General features: G+C 52.9%; 1 protein-coding gene across 5 annotated transcripts; it reads right to left on the bottom strand.

Moving 5' to 3' along the window:
• Positions 1–526: 526 nt before the first annotated feature.
• Positions 527–20,644, bottom strand: DAO (D-amino acid oxidase). 5 transcript variants are annotated; one of them, XM_081288226.1, is made up of 14 exons: positions 20,157–20,638; positions 19,739–20,106; positions 19,554–19,678; positions 15,908–16,104; positions 14,876–15,077; positions 12,327–12,441; positions 10,011–10,087; positions 9,495–9,560; positions 7,397–7,451; positions 6,213–6,317; positions 4,195–4,277; positions 3,280–3,397; positions 2,330–2,428; positions 530–1,056 (listed from the first exon to the last, which is right to left on the bottom strand). In XM_081288226.1, exons 4-14 carry the CDS (start codon positions 15,978–15,980, stop codon positions 925–927), a joined length of 1,125 nt encoding a protein of 374 aa, XP_081144352.1. In that variant the 5' UTR covers positions 15,981–16,104; positions 19,554–19,678; positions 19,739–20,106; positions 20,157–20,638; the 3' UTR covers positions 530–924. The 5 variants fall into 5 exon arrangements, with proteins under 5 accessions (XP_081144354.1, XP_081144352.1, XP_081144351.1 ...); XM_081288225.1 differs by having other exon boundaries at positions 15,908–16,101; XM_081288228.1 differs by lacking the exons at positions 2,330–2,428; positions 3,280–3,397 and having other exon boundaries at positions 527–1,056; positions 15,908–16,101; positions 20,157–20,644.
• Between the last annotated feature and the right edge of the window lie 785 nt (positions 20,645–21,429).

The following is a 21,429-nucleotide window of genomic DNA, read 5'->3' as shown; positions in this document are numbered from 1 at the left end:
ATCCATCATCCATCCATCCATCCATCCATATCCATCATCCATCCATATCCATCATCCATCCGTTCATCGGTCTGTCCATCCATGCTTTGGGTTCTGTCCCTCTGGGGAACCCTGACTAATTTAGTCTCCTAGGTTCATTTAAGGCTTTAAAAAACATCCAGCAGCCTCTTTTTCATCTCAAGGGTGCTAGACCCAAGATAAACCAGAGGCTAAATCTGCACACAAACAAGGAAGGTGCTTGGTGAGCTTAGTCTATAAAGGGGTTCCTGGTGGGATATCCTCCCAGGGGCCCCCTTAGAGGTTACCTGTGACCATGGGGCTACTCTGTGGACAGCTGATGCCAGTGGAGTCCTGCGCTACCAGTTCCCTGCTTCACCTCCTCTGGCTCCTCCACACCCCAGTCCTACCTAAACCTCTACAACAACATCTGGTACATCATTTCTTCAAGTGGGTTCTCAGGACTCGTGAGTGTTCTGGATGTCATAGCCAGACGGGTTCAGGAGGTACTGGGTTAAACAAAGTCAGGTAAATGTTTTTGCAGCAGGACTTTTCCAGAAACTTTAATATGTTAATGTTAATAATCAAGTGAATTCATCTCAGCTAGCCTCTATTTTCTGGGGTTCCAGGAAGCTGGTCTCTTTAGTTTTCTGAGCTGTCCTTTCTTCTGGGGACTTGTGGAGTAATAGCCTCAAGTGTCCTTCACAGCATCAGACCCAGAGGCAGCAGAGAGGCCTCAGTGATCAGAGGGGGCGCCCGTCCAGGCTGGACTCTCCTCCAGGACTGGACCTTGTGTTTTCCTGTCACCTCGGCCTTCTTTGCTGCAAGAATCCAGGGTGGGATGAGCAGGTTGTAAGCAAGAGCCAATCCAGGAGCCATGATTAGTTGGCCAAGGGGAACAGGGGGTCCTTGTGGGGAAGGTGGTCGTCAGAGGTGGGAGGGTGGCGTCCTGGACAACTTCCTTTCCTCCAGGATCTTGCCAAAGAGCTTGGCTGCCTCCAGGGCACAGCCCCAGTGAATGGTGATCCCTTGGCCTCCGTGGCCATAGTTGTGGATGACCTGGGAGAGGCGAGAGGGAAGGTCACCAAGTGTGGCGGGGGGGGGGGGGTTGTGTGCCACAGTTAGGGACACCCAAGTGCCCTGGCAGACCCGAGAGCTTTCTCAGGAGGCCTTGGCAAAGCCAACGTAGGAGCTTCTCCCAGGCTTTGGTGGGATGCTGGGCTCTGGGAAAGCAGAAGGGGGATCGATGCGGAGCTGCAGGTCAACCCCGACTTGTCTTCTGCTTAGAGGGTGGGCCTGCTTTGTACAGGAAAAGCAGAATCCCATCCAGACCTTGAGGTGCGAGATCTCCACATCCAAGTGTCGGAAGCCCCCTGAGTCACCATCTGCTCCCATCCTGCTTGGGCTGGATGAACCCTCCCCGTCGACAGACAAGCTCTTCTACCCACCATGAGAAAAAGCAGGGGTACTGGGTGATGTGCTGATCCCCTCTGGGGACCCAGGAAGGCCTCTGGGCCTTTTTCAGAATGAAAATCATCAACAGGAAATGAAACTCCATATCTGACTCCCCCCTCCACACACAGGACACAACGTCTCTGTATATTTACAACCTCTCCACAGACACACAAGCCTTTACACACACAAACCCCTACCCACGTCACCCCTCCACGCACACATGGAACCCTCTGTACCTGTACACATACCCACACGTGACCCCTCCATCTGTGTATCTACACACGTGACCCTCGACACGCACACGACCCTGCAGACACAGGCACACGCCGTATGCCTGGGGTGGGAAGGAAGCATGACTTCATAGGGAGGTGGCTTTGCTGGTGGCAGCCCAGCCGCCACCTGCTCAGGACCATCCCTTCAGCTTGGGACAACCCCCATGGTTTCATTAAACCTTCCCTGTGACAGTGAGACCCCAGAGAGCGGACAGAGCAACAACAAAATGGAGATCGGGAGATGTCCCTGGAGTCAAGTTCAAATCACACGCAGCCGGGCTCAGGAGGCTGCCCCTCCCAGAGCTCCAATTGCCTCATCTCAAGCATGGGGCAGACTGTCCCGATCCCAGAGGACTGTAGGGGAACGACCTCGGGTCGTTCATGTCCTGTTCTGCTCAGCCACAGACTCCAGTAAGCCAAGGCGCTGCCATCGAGGAAGCCCGTACAGGCCTTCAACCATTCTGAGCCTCAGTGTCCCCATTATAGACAGAGGGATGTCCCCGCCATGCCCCTGACCTCAGGCCGTGGGGGACTTTTCCCTGGAAACAACAGAGTTGTCTTAGGAGCCCGAGGGCTGCTGTCCCTATCAGGAGCGCACACTATACCTCTGTGTCTGCAGGTCCCCCAGGGAGCCGGTCCCTCTCTAGCCGGATCCGGGTCCGCACAGGCCGGAAGCCAGCACCCACACCGATGAGTCTCGCATTCTGGAAGGAAAAGTGCCAGCTGCTCACCTCTGCCTGGTTTCCTGTCCTGCTGCCATTGTCAGGCCACCTAACGAACCACCACTGCCATCATCGCCACCGTCACCATCGCTGCGACCACCGGTGCCAGCTCTCTCACTCCATCTCCATTCAGTGCCACCATCACCACCAATCACTACCCTGATATCACCCACGGTCCCCACTTCGTCACCATCGTCATCACCGTTCTTTGCATTTTCATCCCTATCAACACCCACCGTCACCTCCATCCCCATCTTCGTCACTGTCACAGCCCTTGTCACCACTAGTAGGCAATGGGACAACTGAGCTTGCTGTAACAGGCCCGTCTGCTCCTTGTGCAGACGGACGAGGTCACTTGGGCAGTGTCCCCTTAGGAGGAGACAGTTCTCAGCCACGGCCATTTGGACTTCATTGGCCTGAAGCCAGGACTTCCCTAGACATCGTCAAATCCCGGTGCGTCCCACAGTCCCTTGCTGAACTCATCTGTCCACTTGTCCTGCCCCTTGTTCCAGGGGCGCTGTCTTCCCATCTTCCTCTTATTATTATTCTCATTATTTATCTATTTATTTGTGGGGGTACGGGGTATTGAGCCCAGGGTGCTCTACCACTGAGCCACGTCCCCAGCCCTCTTTTCTTTTGAGACAGGGTCTCGCTAAGTTGCTTAGGGCCTCGCTAATTGCTGAGGCTGTCTTTGAACTGGCAATCCTCCTGCCTCAGCCTCCCAAGTCGCTGGGATTCCAGGCGTGCACCACCCGCCTGGCTCTCTTCCCGTCTCCGAGTGTCCTAATAACCAGGAGCCTGGTCTAGGGCACCGAGGCCCGTCCCCACCTGACCTTCAGTGTGGGCTCCAGTCTGCAGCAGCCTTCCCAAATGGTGTCGTGGTCCTGGGTATCGATCAGCTCTGTCCAGTTCCCCAGCTGGAAGGTGCCGCCCAGAGTGACCGTCTGGCTCCTGGATTAAAATGAGAGGGAGTGGGGGACACGGAGCCTTCAAGGTGCGTGCGGAGCACCGTGAGCTTCCTCCTCCTGCCCTCGTTACTAAGTCACTACCACCATCGTCACCACCATCGTCACCACCCAAATCTCCACGATCATCACCATCAACCCCATTCAGTACTCTGCCCACACCATCACCGACACCACGAGCACTGCCTTGCAATTGTCATTTCTGTCACTTGTCAACATCATTGCTGGTTGTCATCTCCATCAGCACCCACTCATCCCCGCACGGGATCACCACCACTCACCGGACTGATGTCCTCGTCAATACCACGCCACCCCCCGTCACCCCACGATCGTCACCGCTCCACCATCCCGACGCCAAGCAACACAACGCTCCATCAGCACTGCCTCTCTCGCCAGGACAACGCTGTCACGCCATGCCACTACCAAAAAGTGTCATTCCATCACGCGGCCACCGTCTTCACTAACATCGTCCCCTCCACCCTGGATGCTGTCATTGCAATCAACCCCAGTCACCCTCCTCCCATTTTCAGTATTGCCCATTTACACCCCTCCTAATCCCACTATCATCGTATCCATCACCTCGGTCCCTGCCTCGCCACTAGGGTCATCCAAAGAACCCTGGAAAGAGCCGGACGGAGTGAGGCCAAGCCCTGCCTTCCAGGGGTTTGATTGCCAGGTCTCTCTCACAGGGCACTGCCCCACTCAGCAAGGGGCTGGGGCAGGCAGGGGGACATAGAGAGGGCACAAGGCGCCTCCTCCGCCCTAGAGCAGGCCGATCATTACCTTGGGATGATGTACGGGGTCTTGTAGATGCCTCTCTCTGGGTCATGGGTGATAATGAAGTGCTTCATCCACGGGGCTTCCACCTGGTGATTCGGAACAGAGACATCTTGTCAGGGGAGCAGGATCAAAGGGCTTTCTTGAATGGCTTCTGGCTACGACCAGAAGTTCCAACTAGAGTAGCTGGGCTGGTCCCGCCCCCTCCACAAACCTCCTGGCCCCAGGCTGCACCTAACTGCTTGTCCCTTGCAGCAGACCCACCCTGATTGACAGCTGCCCCTGATCCCTAAAGTGTGCTCACCTGTGTGTCGAGGAAGAGCCTTGTCACCCAAAGAACATACACTCGAACACCCACCAATGTACACTCTGCACTCACACCCAGGCAGCCCCGCACACAGGGAGAGGCAGCTTGAGACGATGACCAGTCCCTGGGCTCTTAACCCAGGTGGCCTGAGTTCTAATCCCAGTTCCACCTCTCATTTACCACATGCGAACTCAGGCCTACAACTTGTCCCCTCTCTGCCTCAGCTGCTGCTTCTGTAAGATGGCCACGGTGCTATGGTAGCACCCATCTCAAAGGGTGGTGGTAAGGACCAAACTAAGCACTGTGCTTAGATCTATGCCTGGCACTTAGTATGCATTGCATAACTATTTACTATTTTTATCACAATACAAGCATAAGCAGCTGTTCCTACAAACATATCCACGAATTTTTTGCCATGAAGAAGAAATCATCCATTGGGCACACCTGTGGTGCATGCCTGTAATCCCAGCAATTTAGGGGGCTGAGGCAGGAGGATCACAAGTTGGAGGCCAGCCTCAGCAAATTAGTGAGACCCTGAGAGACTTATCAAAATTTTCTCTCTCAGAATAAAAAGGGCTTGTGTATAGCTCAGTGGTAGAGCACCCCTGAGTTCAATCCTTAGTATGGCGAAGGAGGAGGAGGAGGAGGAGGAGGAGGGGAGGAGGAAGAGGAGGAGGAGGAGGAGGAGGGGAGAAGGAGGAGGAGGAGGAGGAGGGAGGAGGAGGAAGGGGGGAGGAGGAGGAGGGGAGGAGGAGGAGGGGGGAGGAGGGGAGGAGGAAGAGGAGGAGGAGGAGGGGGGAGGAGGAGGAGGAGGAGGAGGAGAGGAGGAAGAGGAGGAGGAGGGGGAGGAGGAGGAGGAGGAGGAGGAGGGGGAGGAGGAGAAGGAGGAGGAGGGAAGAAGGAAGAGGAGGAGGAGGAGGAGGGAGGAGGAGGAGGAGGAGGAGGAGGAGGGAGGAGGAGGGGGAGGAGGAGGGGGGAGGGGGAGGAGGAGGGGGGAGGAGGAGGAGGAGGAGGAGAGGAGGAAGAGGAGGAGGAGGAGGAGGGGAGGAGGAGGAGGAGGAGGAGGAGGAGGAGGGGAGGAGGAAGAGGAGGAGGAGGGGGGGAGGAAGAGGAGGAGGAGGAGGAGGGGAGGAGGAGGAGGAGGAGGAGGGGAGGAGGAAGAGGAGGAGGAGGGGGGGGAGGAAGAGGAAGAGGAAGAGGAGGAGGAGGAGGAGGGAGGAGGAGGGGGGAGGAGGAGGGGAAGGAGGAGGAGGAGAGGAGGAAGAGGAGGAGGAGGAGGAGGGGGAGGAGGAGGAGGAGGAGGAGGAGGGGAGGAGGAGGAGGAGGAGGAGGAGGAGGGGAGGAGGAGGAGGAGGGAGGAGGAGGGGGAGGAGGAGGAGGAGGAGGAGGGGAGGAGGAAGAGGAGGAGGAGGAGGAGGAGGGGAGGAGGAGGAGGAGGGAGGGAGGAGGGAGGAGGAGGAGGGGAGGAGGAAGAGGAGGAGGGGGGGGGAAGAGGAGGAGGAGGAGGAGGAGGAGGAGGAGGAAAGAAAGAGAAATCCCAAAAGAGCATTCAGGGTGGACAAGGCAGGATGGCCCTTCTCCTTTGCCATGCCAGTTCCCCAGAGTCTGGGTCACTCTGGCGCACATTCCCCACTCTTGCACTAGCTGTGGAGATGAAATAAGCATGCACAACAATCCTCCCATCAGCGGAAGCTGGGCGTCTCACTCTCACACTCACCCGAATGACCTGCCCCCGGCCTGGCTGCAGCAGGGGGTCTGGCTGCAGTGCCCCAGCCCACACCCCGGTGCAGTTGATGATCACATCCACGCCTCCTCTTGCCACCTGGCAGCAACCAACAGGGTGGGGGGGGTGATGAGGACCCCGGCAGGCCTGTCTCTGCCTTCCTCCCTCCTCCTACCCACAGCTGGGGAACAGTGGCTAGGAGTCCCCATGGGGGGACCAGAGGGAAGTGCCCCAGCATCTCCTTTCTGCCATTTACCCACAGTGTGACCTCAGAAATGTCCCTTTATCACAGCCGCCCCCATTACAGAATGGGGCCGGCGTCACCAGATGACAGGCTGCCGAGATCCCAGGCAGTTCTGTGTATAAAGGAGCTGGGCACCGGGGGCTGTGGAGTGGGGAGACCTCTGGGAACCCTGAAGGAAGGCAGAAGGAAGCCAATGTCCCCCTTCTCCTCTGACTCCTTCCCATCTGGCCTTCTATGGCGCAGAAAGATGCTAGAAACCCCAGCTCTGTGGGTGTCTGGGCCACTCGTCCACTCAAGGACACACAGTGCAATGAGCACCCCAGCACCCCAGCTCAGCCCTGATCATGGATCGCAAGGGTCCATCAGGGCCCAGCCCAGAGCAGGTAGGTCCTCACTATAGAACGTAAGTACTGAGTACTAGTGCTCAGTACTAGTAACTGCGTGTACTAAGCACCTTTCACGTGCCAGGTGTTGAGTGCCAGAGCTGAGTGGAGTCGCCCAGCACTCTTGGTGCTCAGTCGTTGCCTGGTGATGGTGGCTGCTTCCACCGTCATCCACGGTGGTGCTGTTCCTTTGATCCAGGTCCCAGCTGAGGGCCTGGACTATTCAGAAACATCAACCTCAGTGTCGTAGGAAGCACCCAATCGCCTGGACTTGGAAGGGGAGGGCAGCTGATCCCACTCTAGCCCGGAAGCTCACTGAGGCTCGACCTCATGGCCACCAGGATTCCAGTGTTCTTTATTCCTGCCCCTAATGGCCAGGCAGATTCCTCCTAGAATCTCAGAATGCCTGAGTCCTCCTGGGGTCCAGAGAAGGACTAGCGTTGGGGACAGGCCTTAGGGGACTCTGGGAGTCCGGCAAGGAGCCCCCAGCCCAGCCGCAGGATGCAGAGGCCTCTTCCCTCCCACACCCACCCGTTCCCCCCATGGCTCACCTCCTCCAAAGACGCCACCTTCCGCAGGAAGAACTGCACGCCCCTCTCAGTCAACCTGGGACGACCACATGGGTCAGAAACACCTAGAATTCAGTCCTCTGCCCGGCCTCCCAGAGGGTGGGGTAGGGAACATCTCTGTGGACACGAGTCCCACCGGATGCTCTTTGAGAATAGGGCCAATTAGATCACCAGCACCTTGAGGGACGAGGGGGCCAGGAGTTTGTCCCCTGGGAAACAAGGTCTTGTGACATGGCCCAAGTCCCTGGCTGGGTGGATGGCGGAGGGAGAAGCATCTTCCTGAAGATTCTATAGTGAGTCAGGCAGTGAGGGGCTGGGCTCAGGCTCCTCCCTCCCTTGCTCTCTGCCGGCCCTCACGGCTGGGTAACATCAGAGGGATGAGATTTGGGGTGGACGAGGGGCAGAGTTGGGCCCATGCCAAATGCCCCTTTGACAAAAGCAGGACACAAGGAGGGAGGAGGCTGGGGACACCCACCCCTCCCTTGAAATGTCCCAGAGGAGGTCTGGGATGTGGCTCAGTGGCAGAGCGGTGGCCTAGCATGTGTGAGGCCCTGGGTTCAAGGCTCAGCAATATACAACACAACAAAAATGTCCCTGAGGAAAAAATATCTGTCACTACTAGAAGTATTAGTAAAGATATCCAAAGAATAGGACGTAAACCATCTTTAAGCTGAAGGATAACCTTGGGATGATTTCATCTGCATATTTCCTTCAAGATAGGAAAAATTGGGGCTGGGGTTGTGGCTCAGAGGTAGAGACTTGCTTCACACAAGTGAGTTCCCGGGTTCAATCCTCAGCACCACAAAAAAAATTAAAAAAAAAATAAAGACATAGAGCTACATTGTAGCAACAGATCACTTTAAAAAAAAGGAAAAATTGGAAGCATTTTCTTCTGGAAGAGGCTGAATGGGGATCATAAGTGTCCCCAGGTTAGGAGAAGTGACCATGTCAATGGTACCCAAGCCTGGCTGGTAACCAGAATCATCTTTCCTGTTTTGGTACTTGGGATTGGACCCAGGGGTGTTCTACCACTGAGCTACATCCTTAACCCTTTTTAATTTTTATTTTGGGATAGGGCCTCACTAAATTGCTGCAATCTTCTTGCCTCAGCCTCTGGAGTCGCTGAGATTACAGGTATGCCCCACCACACCTGGCCCAAGGAAATTCGTGAAATAAATTCTGAACCCCACTCCAGGGTTTCTGATTCAATGGGTGTAAAGTAGGATCCTGAAATGTATATTTTTAGGAATGTCCCCCAATTATTTGGTACAAGTCACCATTCATTCCAGAATTAAAAAAAAAAACTCAGTAAAATAGTAAACTATAGGGAATACATGAAATCTTTCTTAATATGAATGTATGTGAATATAAATGTGGATGTATTCCTCAAGCGAGTGTTTGCTAGTTTGGAACACCATGAGATTGCTATTAACGTCAGGAAAGAAACAGGGATATCCATTATTCCATTATTACCCATATTAGTTAACATTCTAGAGACACCCACCAAAGCTGTGAGAGGGGAGACAGGGAGAGAGAGAGAGAAGGCGTCTTAGGTTGTAAATATAGTCATGCATGGTGGCACACACATGTCAACGCTGCCTTGAGAGGCTAAGGCAGGAGGATCACAAGTTCAAGGCTAGCCTCAGCAATTTAGTGAAACCCTCATGGAGACCCTGTCTTGAAATTTTAAAAAGGAAGAAAGAAGGAACTGAAAATGTAGCTCAGTGGTAAAGTGTCCCTGGGATCAAATTCACTATATTAAAAAAAAAAAAAAAGAAAAGAAAAAGAAAGAAAAATGGTGTCAATATACCTGGGAAACGTAGGAGAATGCACTAGAACTTTCTGTGAAGTTGTTAATAAATAAATGCTTTAACAAGCCGCCCGGGTGTTTCCAGTGCCCAGCCAGGTGCAGAGCCACAGTCTCAAGGACAGTGGTGATCAGAACCAAGGACAGCGCCCACACCTGGCCTAAGGGTTTTCTTCAGCTGGGGATTGGGCACTACCTCCAGGAAACCCATGACACTGCTGTCCCCCAGCAGGGTCCCTGGCAGGCGCCCACCGGCCTGAGGTCTGAACTTACCTTTCCGTCAGCCACTTGAGGTAGGTCCTGCCATCCAGGATCAGGCTGGTGTTGAACCAGCCATAGCTGGAGTCCCGGCCAAAGGAAACAGCAAGTCAGAACCCCAGTTAGACTGGAAGGCTGACCAGTGGAGGTGGGGTCAGTATTGTTCCGTGGGTCCCCAAGAATCACGGGGTGATATTCATGGGGCTGGGGGAGGGAGCGATTTTGAGCTCAATGAAAAGAGCTATTTTCTTTCAGAAAAAGCCATCCCTGACGTTGGAATATAAAAATGGAGATGGGATGTGCCATTGGTAGAGGGGATTCAGGCACAGGGTGGGGTGAGGAGAGGATCCGGAGGCAGTGGGATTGGAGGCCTCTGTGAAGGAGCTGCACGGAGCATCAGGAGACCAGGGCACCACAGGGACCAGGGGAGGACGGACCACAGAAAGCTGGGCGCCTCTCTCTGCTGCCCACAGATGGTTCTGTGTGAATTTCGCGGTGCCTCGGCCCCACTGCCCCTGAGGGTACCCTTACCCATAATCAGGGAACATGTCCAGCTCTCTGGGGGTCAGCTTCCGAAATCCCAGAACTATGTCTTTCCAGACAGGGTCCTTAAGAGCAGGAGAGAAGAGGGACAAGGATTGGTGACAGTCAGTAAGAAAGAGACAACAAAGACTTAGAGGGCCCTGTGTACAAGGCTGGGTCCCAGGAGTTTCCCGCGTAGAGATCCAGTTCTTCTTTACAACCAGCCACGAAGGTGGGGTGACGGTCCAGAGGTGGTGTCCTCTCAAAGCTCAGGTTTGGAGGAGAAATGATGGGGTCCCAGCCTTAACCTAACCAGTGAGTCATCCCTGATGGAGTTACTCAGTGGTGGCGAGTGGCAGGTGGGGTGTGGCTGGGAGCAGTGATTCACTGGGGGCGTGGCTATGGGCAATGTATATTGTATCTGGAAAGTGGAATCCTTCTCTCCCTGTTTCCTGATCATCACCTGCGTTGCTCCCTCGGCCATGATGTCCTGCTACACCTGGAGCCCAGAGGAATGCAGCCTGCTGTCTACCGAGACCTCTGAACCCGTAAGTCCCCCCAAGTCCACTTTCCTGCTCTGCCATTACTCTGGTTGGGTCCTTTAGTTACAGCCGTGGAAAAGCTGGATGCTCTTCTTATCCCACAGAGGGACGGATGGAGGCTCAGAGCTCGTCTAGGCTCACACAGGTAGTAAGTGGTGAAGCTGAGACCTCGGCCCACACAATTATTTGACTCTGGAGTTCAGGTTCTTGCTTTTGGGGCTGCAGGTACCAGGGATGGAACTCAGGGGCACTTGACCACGGAGCCACATCCCCAGCCCTATTTTTTGGTATTTGATTTAGAGACAGAGTCTTGCTGAGTTGCTCGGGGCCTCACTAAGTTGCTGAGGCCGGCTTTGAATGCGCCATCCTCCTGCCTCAGCCTCCTGAGCCTCTGGGATGACAGGTGTGTGCCACCGCACCCGGAAATTGTTCTGTTTGTTGTTGTTGATGTTGTTTTGTTTTTGGTGTGTGTGGTGCTGGGGACTGAACCCAGGGCCTTGTGCATTTGAGGCAAGCGCTCTACCCACCAAGCCGTTATCCAGAGCCCACAGTCAGGTTCTTAACCACTCTACTCAGGGTAAGGGTGAGGCTGGAGGTGAGTGATAGGGGAGAGGTCATAAATGGGGGAGAATCAGGGGCACCGGTGACAGTCACAGAGGGTGAGAGTAGAAGGCAGAGGGCACATGGGACCAGGCCTCCTGGGTGGAAACCCCAGATTTGCCACCTTATCTCTCGAATGACTGGAGACTCCGTTTTCTTGTTTGGGACAATCATTTCTCTTGGCCCCATGACAGGAAAGAGATAGCGCAAGGCCAATTATCCTAGCACCAGAGATAAGGAGGAGAATGATCTGTAGCACAGACTTGGAGAATGAGTAACGAGGGAGCTAGCTCCCAGGGCTGGGCCTGAGCCACCTCACCCTCTCCAAACAGCCCGAGCCCATCCTGAACGGCTTTGCTGTCCCTCTGTGGGCATCCCGCGGTCACAGACCCCCCTGGGTTCAAACCCCAGCACTCTCTCTCTCAAAAGCTCTGTGGCTCGGGGTGAACCACTCCATTTCTCTGAGCCTCAGTTCTCCTGTCTGCAGTTGACTCCCCATTATCATAAAAATTAAAGGAGCCACTGGTTGTCAAAGAGTTAGGACAGGGCCTGGCACCGATTTTGCTATCACATCATAAAGACCCCAGACTTCAGGGGACACACGACATCATGACTTTAGGATATGTAAATTTTGCCCATACCAATCAAAGGCTAGATCCGCCTGTTCATCAGAGATTTGGGTATCTGCCAATTTAATAACAAAATTTGGAACAAAAGTTTTACATGTACATATATAAATTATATATATTATATATAATACACACACATGTACACATACATATGTATCTCCTCCCTCCCTTTACATTCTGTCTGTGCCAGGCTGGCCCCAAACTCCCAGGCTCCACCAGTCCTCCTGCCTCAGCCTCCTGAGTAGCTGGAATGATGGGCATGTGCCCTTGAAGCCTGTTAGATTCTGTTTGTGCTTTTTAAAAAGCATTTTTAGAGACAGGCACAGTGGCACATGCCTGAGGTTCATGCTACCTGGGAGGCTGAGGCAGGAAAATCACTTGAGCCCAGGAATTTGAGGCCAGCCTGGGCAGCAGAGCCAGACTCCATTGCTCTCCCCCCACCCTCCCCAAAATTTTTTTTGATTATGAATTAAAATAAAGTGGACGCAGCTTGAACCCAAGACTGCTGCCTTGACTCAGCCTCCTGGAATCTGAAGTTGGGACTCCTCACTCACCGGAACAGCTTCACGGAAGAGGTTGTAGCCCGAGATTAAGGCCAGGCCCATTTTGTCAGCAGTGGGAGAATGAATTTGACTCAGGAGGTAGTCAAAGGTCTGCTGGTTCCAGTCCCTGCAAGGGTCACCCATAAGAGTGTCACCTGATGTCCTGAGCTGGGCAATAATTCTCAGAGGTCAGCTGGGGGTATGATGAGGTGGTGGAGAGGCATCAAAATCCAGACACCTACTAGGTACAAGCCTGCGCTGCTCCAATGTCTGCGCTTCTTCCGATATTTCCCCCACTAATGGGATGGGGTCTCCCTCTCTTTTTTAGTACCAGGGATTAAGCCCAGGGGCGCTTAACCACTGAGCCACATCCCAGCCCTTTCTGTTTTATTTTAAGACAGGGTCTCACTAAGTTGCTCAGGGACTCGCCAAGTTAGACCCTGGCTTTGAACTGGCAATCCTCCTGCCTCAGCCTCCAGAGCCGCTGGGAAGACAGGCTGAGCCTCCACTCCATTAAGGGACAGAGAAGAGGCAGGAAGGAGATGGGCATCTCTGTCTGGGGCTCACAGAGCTGATGAGTTTCGATGAAGGAGGCTCTGACCTGGTTTGGGGGGACGATGATACAGACCGGCCCCGAGACCCCGCCCATTGTGAACCCTGGCGGCAGACATCAGCTTGCTATCCCCACATGCCTTCTCTCCGCACCCTGTGCACACAGCCCAACTACACTTCTACTATACCCAAAGGACTTTAAAATAGCATACTACAGGGACACATCCATATCCATGTTTATAGCAGCAAAATTCACAATAGCTAAACTGTGGAGCCAACTTAGATGTCCTTCAGTGGATGAATTGACAAAGAAAGTGTGGCTTTATACACCATGGAATATTACTCAGCCTTAAAGAAGAATGAAATTATGGCATTTGCAGGTAAATGGATAAAGCTGGAGACTATCATGCTAAGTGGAGTTAGCCAATCCCCCAAAAAAACAAATGCCGAACATCTTCTCTGATATAAGGAGGCTGATTCATAGTGGGGTTGGGAGGGGGAGCATGGGAGGAATAGACGAACTCTAGATAGGGCAGAGGGGTGGGAGGGGGCATGGGGGTAAAAAAGATGGTGGAATGAGATGGACATCATTACCCTAAGTACATGTATGAAGACACAAATGGTGTGAATATACTTTGTATATAAGCAGAGATGTGAAAAATTGTCGTCTATATGTACAATATGAAATGTAATGCATTCTGCTGTCATATAGAACAAATTAGAATAAGAAATAAATTTTAAAAATCAACTACAGCTTCTAGATTCACTTGCGTGTACTGGGGCCATGTGACTGTGTGTTGGCTGGAGACTGCACAACACTGGCCCATGAGAATGGTAACATTGGAGGTCACCTTGGCAGTGACCTTAGAAGCCCTTAGAAGGGCCATGTCAGTGGTTGGCAAAGCCATGAGAGGGAGGGAGCTCTTGAATTGCTGCCCACTGACCAGGAACACTGGTTTTGGAATCCACAAGAGAATATTTTATTGGTTTGTTTGAGACATTATTCACTGCAGGGGGAAGGGTTGTCCACTTGTTGAAGCAGGTGGTAGTATTTTGTTTGTTTGTTTGTTTTGTTTTGTTTTCTGGTGCTGGGGATTGAATCCAGGGCCTTGTGCATGTGAGGCAAGCACTCTACCAACTGAGCCACACCATAGACAGTACTTTCTAAATAGATGTAATGACCTTTGCAACTCCTCCTTCTCCTTCTTCTGTGTTAGAGATTGAACCCAGAGCACTGTACTATTGAATCACATCTCTTTTTTATTTTGAGATAGGGTCCTGCTAAGTTGCTTGGGGCCTCACTAAGTTGCCGAGGCTGGCCTCGAACCTGTGATCCTCCTGCCTCAGCCTCCCGAGTTACTGGGATTACAGTCATGTGCCACAGTGCCCAGTTATGACCTTTGCATTGATCCACCTGCTCAGAAATTTTCTGGATTCGTCAATGCATATGGTATTGACACTGACCCTACCTCAGGAATGAATGGAGACAAAAACCTCCTAGCACACAGTATGTGGTTTAGAGAAGAGGGAATATCCTTGTGTATTTCCTTTTCTTTTCCTTCTTTTTTTAAACTTGAGATTGAACCCAGGAGCACTTTACCACTGTGCCACATCCCCAGATCTTTTTAGTTTTAATTTTGAGACATGGTCTCACTAAGTTGCTGAGGCTGGCCTCCAACTTGCAATCCTCCTCTCTCAGCCTCCCAAGATGCTGGGATTACAGGCAAGCGCTACAGCGCCTGGCTCTTTCTTTCTTTCTTTTTTTGAGCACATGAGAGAGGGTCTCATTATGTTTCCCAGGCTGGTCTCAAACTCCTGGATTCAACTCTCCTCTGTCTTTTGCCTCAGAATACGTGGGTTTGCCCAGTTCATAGGTATTTTCTTTATGTCATGCCGGATCAGAGCTTCCAAGGGTACTTATTCTCGGTGATGGGCACCCTGACAGGGAGTGCCCTCTCTGCAGACTCACCCCGTGGCCCCCCAGACCACCCTCTGGGATCCTCACTCACATTTCCCGGGGGTCGTCGGGCGGGGAGACGTAGGGCTGGAGGAGCCCGGCTGCCACGTCGGTGGTGGTGTGCGGGGTGAAGCGGTCCGCGTAGACCTTCATGTCCAGCGGCTGCAGGTCCGAGTGGTAGCGCTGGTGGATGCAGAGGGCGGTGGAGAGTCCGATGACCCCGGCGCCGATCACCACCACGCGCATCGTGCGGCCTGCGAGAAGGAAGGGTGAGGCTCACCATCCTCGCCGCCACCTCCGCGCTATCACTGCGATCGCAGTCTCCTGGAGGCTCGGAAGGCACCAGGCGCCACCAAGCCCTTTGGTGTGTCTGGTGCTGGGGATTGAACCCAGGGGCACGTCACCCCTGAGCCCCAGTCCTTTTGAGTTATTTATTATTTTATTTTGAGACGGAGTCTTGCTTACTTGCTGAGGCTGGCCTCAAACTCACAATCCTCCTGCCTCAGCCTCCTGAGTCCCTGGGGTTACAGGCCTGCCAAGCCCTAATATCCTCAGTAATCAAGACCCAAAGATGCAGGATGATCAATTTTCACATTTTTCACGTGGAAACACTGAGGCGTGGAGGGGAAGGGCCTTTGCCCGACGTCAAAAAGCCGGAAAGGGGTGGGGCTTTCTCTGGGAAGCCTGCCAGGTGTCCCATCCCTTGGCTGGGAATACAAAGGGCCTGGCAGAGCCCCTGGTTGACAGTGTCCTGGGTGGCCTAGAGGTTAGCGCAGTGGGGTCTGGCTTCAAGTCTTCGGCCTCAGCTCTGCCACCTACCTGCCTTTAACCCCAGGCAAGATGCTCCGTGGGCTTCCTTCAAGTTTCAGTCATCCGTACCTCAGATGAGACTTTGGTGCCCAGCGCAGAAGTGATTTAGTGACCTTCGTGAAGCACCTGCCACGCACCAGCCCCGGCGCTGAGGGTTTCACGTGCACTGTGTCTCACCTGAGCTTCCCCACAGTCTCCTGAGATGGAGGCTCTTGCTATTTAGTCCCATTTTACAGATGAGGAAACCGAGGCACAGGAGGAGGAAGTGACTCACCTGGAGTCACACAGCCAAGGAGTGGTGTTGCTGGGATTGGAGTCCCACCCGAGTGAACACCGGCTGTGCGCATGCGCGGCTCTGAGTCCCTCAGTCCAGGGTCGGACTGGCCTGAGACTCAGCCTGACTCGAGGTGCTTGGCCGGCTGGCCCCGCTGAAGTTTAGCTTTTGACCTTGAACTGCTCCGTCAGCTTCTGCTGAGGCAGAACAAGAGGACTGTTTGTGTTCGGGAGGGCCAAAGTCCACTCTCCCTCTCTTTCTTCCCAACCGGCCTCCTGGGGTCCTTGGCTCTGGCCGCTTAGCCTGTGGCCCTGAATAGCAGGACGTTCCCAATATGGCCTAGTTTTGTAAAAGAGGGGAAATGACTCCAACCCGCAAGAACTGGACTCCTGCGGGCTTTCAGAAGCCAAATTGGAGATAGAATCAACAAAGAGAGAGGAGTCATTCTAGACCCTTCTCCCTCCAGCTTGGAGTCTGAGCTTGGATACAGGGGCTGATGGGGTGGGGGACAGACCTCATCACGGTGGCTGTGTCTCCCCTGCACCCTCTTTTCCTCAGACATGGCTGACCTCATCTGCAAAATAAGGGTGACCCCGATCTCCCGGGTTGTGCTGAGGGTTAATCGGGAACCTCTGCAGAAGTTCTAGGTATGGTGCCTGACACAGAGTAGGCCCTAGCACAGAGCAGGTGCTCTCTGTCCCCTAGCCCTGTGACAACCACAGAGGAAAGAAAACATTGGCCATAGAGGAGGCCAGAGGAAGAAAGAGGCATCAGACTTGGCTTCACTTCCAGCCTGCTGTGTCACCTGCAGTGTCACCTGCAGTGTCGCCTGCTGAGTTACCTTTTCCAAGTTCCTTCCCCTTTCTGGGCCTTCTGACCATTCCTCCGGAATCGCTGGAGAGCTGACCGCTTTTGTACATTAATAACAAAAAGGCTCAGGAGTAAAGGAACTTTCTTTCAATTTCCAAATTCCCTGTGATAAATCTGAGGTTGGGGGAAGGGGAGGTGGCCGTAACAACTCAGAGTAATGGTCAGACACCTCCAGGTTTGCAGCCCGGCCCTGGCACACACCTGCTATGGGATCTTGGGCAAGTCATCTGATGGGGTGAGAGTGAGCAACCTTTTGGGTTTGCCCAGGACTCAGGTGTTCCCAGGATGCACACCTGTGGTGCTGAAAGCCGCAGAGTCCAGGGAGCCCTGGGCGAGCTGGGCTGGGATCCTAGGTCTGCTCTCTCTAGAGCTGCCCTTTCTCCATCTCGCTCTGCCTAGGAAATCAGCAAAGGGCTGAGAAAAAAAGGGCTGTTTATAAAATAGGAATGGGGGGGGGGAGGCACTAGAGGAGGCTTGAGAGGCTCCTGGGAAATGAAGAGACTTTGGACTGAAGTAGGGCAAAGAGAAGAGAGAGGACCCAGAGCAACACCCGGATCAGGGGCAATACCATGGGCAGCTTCCAGAACCTTCTGGAAGAACAGGCCCAGGGTCAAGAGGGTCAAACACAGCGCAGGGTGGTTTCTCCAGTGCAAAACTTTAAAGATGAGCTCATCAAGCTTGTGCAGTTGGGGAAATGGAGGCCTACTACTATGTTTTCGGTTCCCTGCATCCTTAAAAAATATTTTTTTTCTTTTTTCTGGTACAGGGGATTGAACCCAGGGGCACTTAACCACTGAGCCCCACTCCCAGCCCTTTTTATATTTTTATTTAGAGACAGGTTCTCACAAAGTTGCTTAGTGTCTTGCTAAGTTGCTGAGGCTGCCCTTGAACTTCGATCCTCCTGCCTCAGCCTCCAGAGCCTCTGGGATGACAGGTGTACGCCATGGCACCTGGCTTGTGCTAAGAATCTGAAGTGCCTTATCTAGTATGGTCCTTGTGACACATTCAGACAAGCGAGCTCACGGCCTGAGACACCCGGTTGGTGACAAGCTAGGCCAGCCTGACTCCCATCTTTGAGCACTATAACACACTGCTGCTGCAGGGCTGGCAAGTCCCACCATTCAGAAAATCGCAAGGTGGAGCAGATCAGGAGAAACAGCTCATGTTTCAGAGTCCTGCATCTGCAAAGCCCTCAAGTGCAACATTATGGGGTTTGTAGTGTGTCAGTGAGAATCAAAGACAAAACAGTCCCAGATCCCAAGGTAATTGTCTTTAGGAAGCAATGCACACCATGAGTCCAGTTTGAACCAGATGATAGCAGCCTCCAGCGTGGAGGGTGAATAGAAATGCCTGAGATTCTCATGAGACTTGGGACCCAGACTACAGGATCCGACAGACCTAGCCTCAGGTGAAACCCCAGGAAATGAACTTCTGGACTTGGTGCAGAGATCAGATATGAAGTCAACCATTTCTTGCGGTTTTGCTGGTGCTTTTTTAACAGTGTTGAATTTCTCCCCTATTTTATGCCAATTCCTTCAACCAGGAAAGTGAAGCAGCTGGAGTTATTTTGTGTGTGGTGTGTGTGTGATGTGTGTGTGTGTGTGCATGTGCACTTGATTATAATGCCTGTGCAAAGACAGACCCATAGGAGAACCAACATAATTTGGATTCTACTTCTTGCCAGACACATGAAGACACAGTGCAGACCCAAGCCCCTTAATCCTCTCGACAACTCCAAGAGGTGGGTCGGGCTGGTGGTGCACACCTGTCATCCCAGCAGCTGGGGAGGCTGAGGTGGGAGGATTGTGAGTTCAAAGCCAGCCTCAGCAACTTAGTGAGGCCCTAAGCAACTTAGTGAGACCCAGATTCTAAAAAATACATATAAAAAGGACTGGGGACGTGGCTTAGTATCATCTTGATTCTACAGGAGGGACAGAGATTCAGAGAGGGGAAGACATTCACCCAAGGTCACACCACCTGCGTGAAATGCATTCAGATCTGACCCAGGTCTAGCTGGGCTTTCTGCCTGTGTCATAGAAATATTTAGGCAGCTGGCACTTGACACTTTCTGCTTTCCTCTCAGTCTTGCCTTTGTTTGCAGAAGACCTCCATCCTGTCCTAGGAAGCCCTCTGAGGCAGCTTCTGCCTTTGATGGCTACATGCTCATGAACAGGAAAGATCAGTCCTATGAAAAGCAGAGTCCCGGGTGAGGTATACAAGTGAGCACAAGTCGGCTCTTCCAGGTTGGCCACGTGGCTGTGTCTTATGAGGTTGATATTTTCAGAGTCTATCTTTAAAATGGAACCGAAGCTATTAAAAAAATAAAATAAAATAGGCGGACACGGGTGGCGCAGGCCTGTCATCCCAGCAGCTCAGAAGCCTGAGGCGGGAAGATCACAAATTCAAAGCCAGCCTCAGAGTGATTTAGCAAGACTCCTTCTCAAGATAAAATATATTTTTAAAAAAGGGCTGGGGATGTGGCTCAGGGGTTAACTGCCCTGGACTCGGGTTCAATCCCTGGTACCAAAAAAAAAAAAAAAAAAAAAAAAACACCACCAGCAATGACCACCACAAAATGGAACCAGCCTACCCACTTCCCCTCCCAAAGATAATAATAATAATAAGGATCATTAATTGAGTACTTGCTAAGTGCCTGATTCTACCCTGAGCATTTTATAGTCACCTCCTCTAATGTTCAGATCCGCCCTGCTAGATGGAGGTAAGGCCCCTGTGTTCCGGATGAGGAAACCCAAGCTCGGGAGGGGAGTCTCCTTACCTGCAATCCCAGCCCAACTCCAAGGCTCGAGCTTCACCTCTGGGAGATGTTGGTGCAAAGCGCTCTGTCCTTTCTTTCCTCCTCCGCCTGCCTCAGGCACTGCTGTGGAGTCTGGCCTGTTGACACTGGGACATTAGATCCGTCCGCCCCCTGCCCAACCCCCAGCTCAAAGGTGCACCTGCCACGTGCCACAGACGTCTGGAGAACCGAGGCAGCGCCTGGGGGTGCAGGTTCTATTTCCTGCAGGATTCTGGGTTGTCTGCCTGCCTGCCTGCCGGGGAGGACAGGAGTGCAAGGTCAAAGTCCGGAGCCGTGGATGGGACACTGTGCAAGGGGTGGGGCACAGTACCGCGCTGCTCCCAGAGACTGGACCCAGCCTGGCAGGGAGAACACTCCTCCCTCGCTCCCCGTCTCACAGAAGTCCCTGACTTTTCTGGCTGATCCCAAGCCCCTGTGGACAGGCCTGGGGGAGGGCATGCGTGGGGGGCATTCTTGGAAGACTGATGGGCACAGGGAGCTCTGTCTTGCTGGCCAGCTGGAGACGATCCTCTCTCTTCCTGCTGCCACCTTGGCAGAGGGGAGGAGGGTTGTTCCCTGGGCCACAGTGGGTCCGGCCTGTAGGGTGGGGGTGGTAGCTTGGCAGCCCCAGAGGCACAGGACAGGGGCTCCCGGGCAGGCTGGCCAGGGCAGTGCCATTCTGGGACGCCGGAGAGACAACACTAAGGAGGGACTTGAGGGGACGCCTGTCTGGGCTGGGAGCCTGCGTGGTCCTTGGCTTCTGTATCCCAGAGACACCAGGGGCAGGACTCCAGGCCCTTCCTCTGCCCAGACCAGACCTGGAGCTGGCACTGGGGGAGCCCAGGGCTCCTCGGGCACCTTGCTCTATGCGTAGAGGGCGAGACTGAGGCGCAGAGAGAAGCCACCGAGACCTGTGGAGGCCTCCCCTGGCCAGCTGGGGTGGTCCAGGCTCCTGACCTCCAGCAGCACCCAAAACAGGGGGAAGAGGATGTTAAGAAAAGGCACCGGGACACTCAGTGCCTAGTGTTTGCTCTTTCACAGTAAAAGAAAAAAATGGACGGGGTAAAGCCCGCCTTTCACTTCTCATTTGAATGTTTTTTTACAACACCATGTATCCTGTGTGTGTATGTGTGTGTGTGTGCGTGTGGTGGTGCGGGGGACTGAACCCAGGGCCTTGTGCATGCGAGGCAAGCACTCTACCAACTGAGCTGTGTCCCCAGCACCTGCACCGTGTATCATTGTTCTTGTATTTTTTTTTTTTTAAAGTTTATTTCTGCTATCAAAGAACAGAATTATGACAATGTGATTTAACAATCCTAATTGGCTTCATTTTAAATTTTAAAATCAGGTAACACTTCATTCCATAAAACAGAATCAGTTTTCCTATGAGCCAAGCATTCATCAGAAATAATTTGATGGGCTGGGGATGTGGCTCAAGCGGTAGCGCGCTCACCTGGCATGCGTGCGGCCCGGGTTCGATCCTCAGCACCACATACAAACAAAGATGTTGTGTCTGCCAATAACTAAAAATAAATATTAAAAATTCTCTCTCTCTCTCTCTCTCCTCTCTCTCTCCTCTCTCTCTCTTTAAAAAAAAAAAAAGAAATAATTTGATGAGTGAACATCTGATTATTTATCTTGCTTACACAAAATAAGGACAAGGGAACTTCATGATTTCACCAGTTGAGAATGGTTGTTCTCCTTCTGATCCAGATTTCTCTTGGAGGACCAGATGTGTCAGCTTGGTTTGATTGACTCCATGTTTTGTTTTGTTTTATTTTGTTTTCCCTGGAATATTGTCTCTGTTGAAAACTGGCTTCACAAAAAAGGTGGCAGCAGGAAAATTTCAGAATCCAAA

This window comes from Spermophilus citellus (genome assembly GCF_964194105.1).
Source record: "Spermophilus citellus genome assembly, chromosome: 3".
NCBI classification, from domain to species: Eukaryota; Metazoa; Chordata; class Mammalia; order Rodentia; family Sciuridae; genus Spermophilus; species Spermophilus citellus.
This window is presented reverse-complemented; position numbering and strand designations above follow the sequence as displayed.

Excerpts from the sequence above, each read along its gene's own strand:
- DAO (XM_081288226.1), bottom strand. The coding sequence starts at position 15,980 with ATGCGCACAGCCGGTGTTCACTCGGGTGGGACTCCAATCCCAGCAACA. Across the intron at positions 3,398-4,194 it reads ACCCCGTACATCATCCCAAG|GAGCCAGACGGTCACTCTGG; the intron begins GTAATGATCGGC and ends ATTTTAATCCAG. Across the intron at positions 2,429-3,279 it reads GACTGGAGCCCACACTGAAG|AATGCGAGACTCATCGGTGT; the intron begins GTCAGGTGGGGA and ends TTTTCCTTCCAG.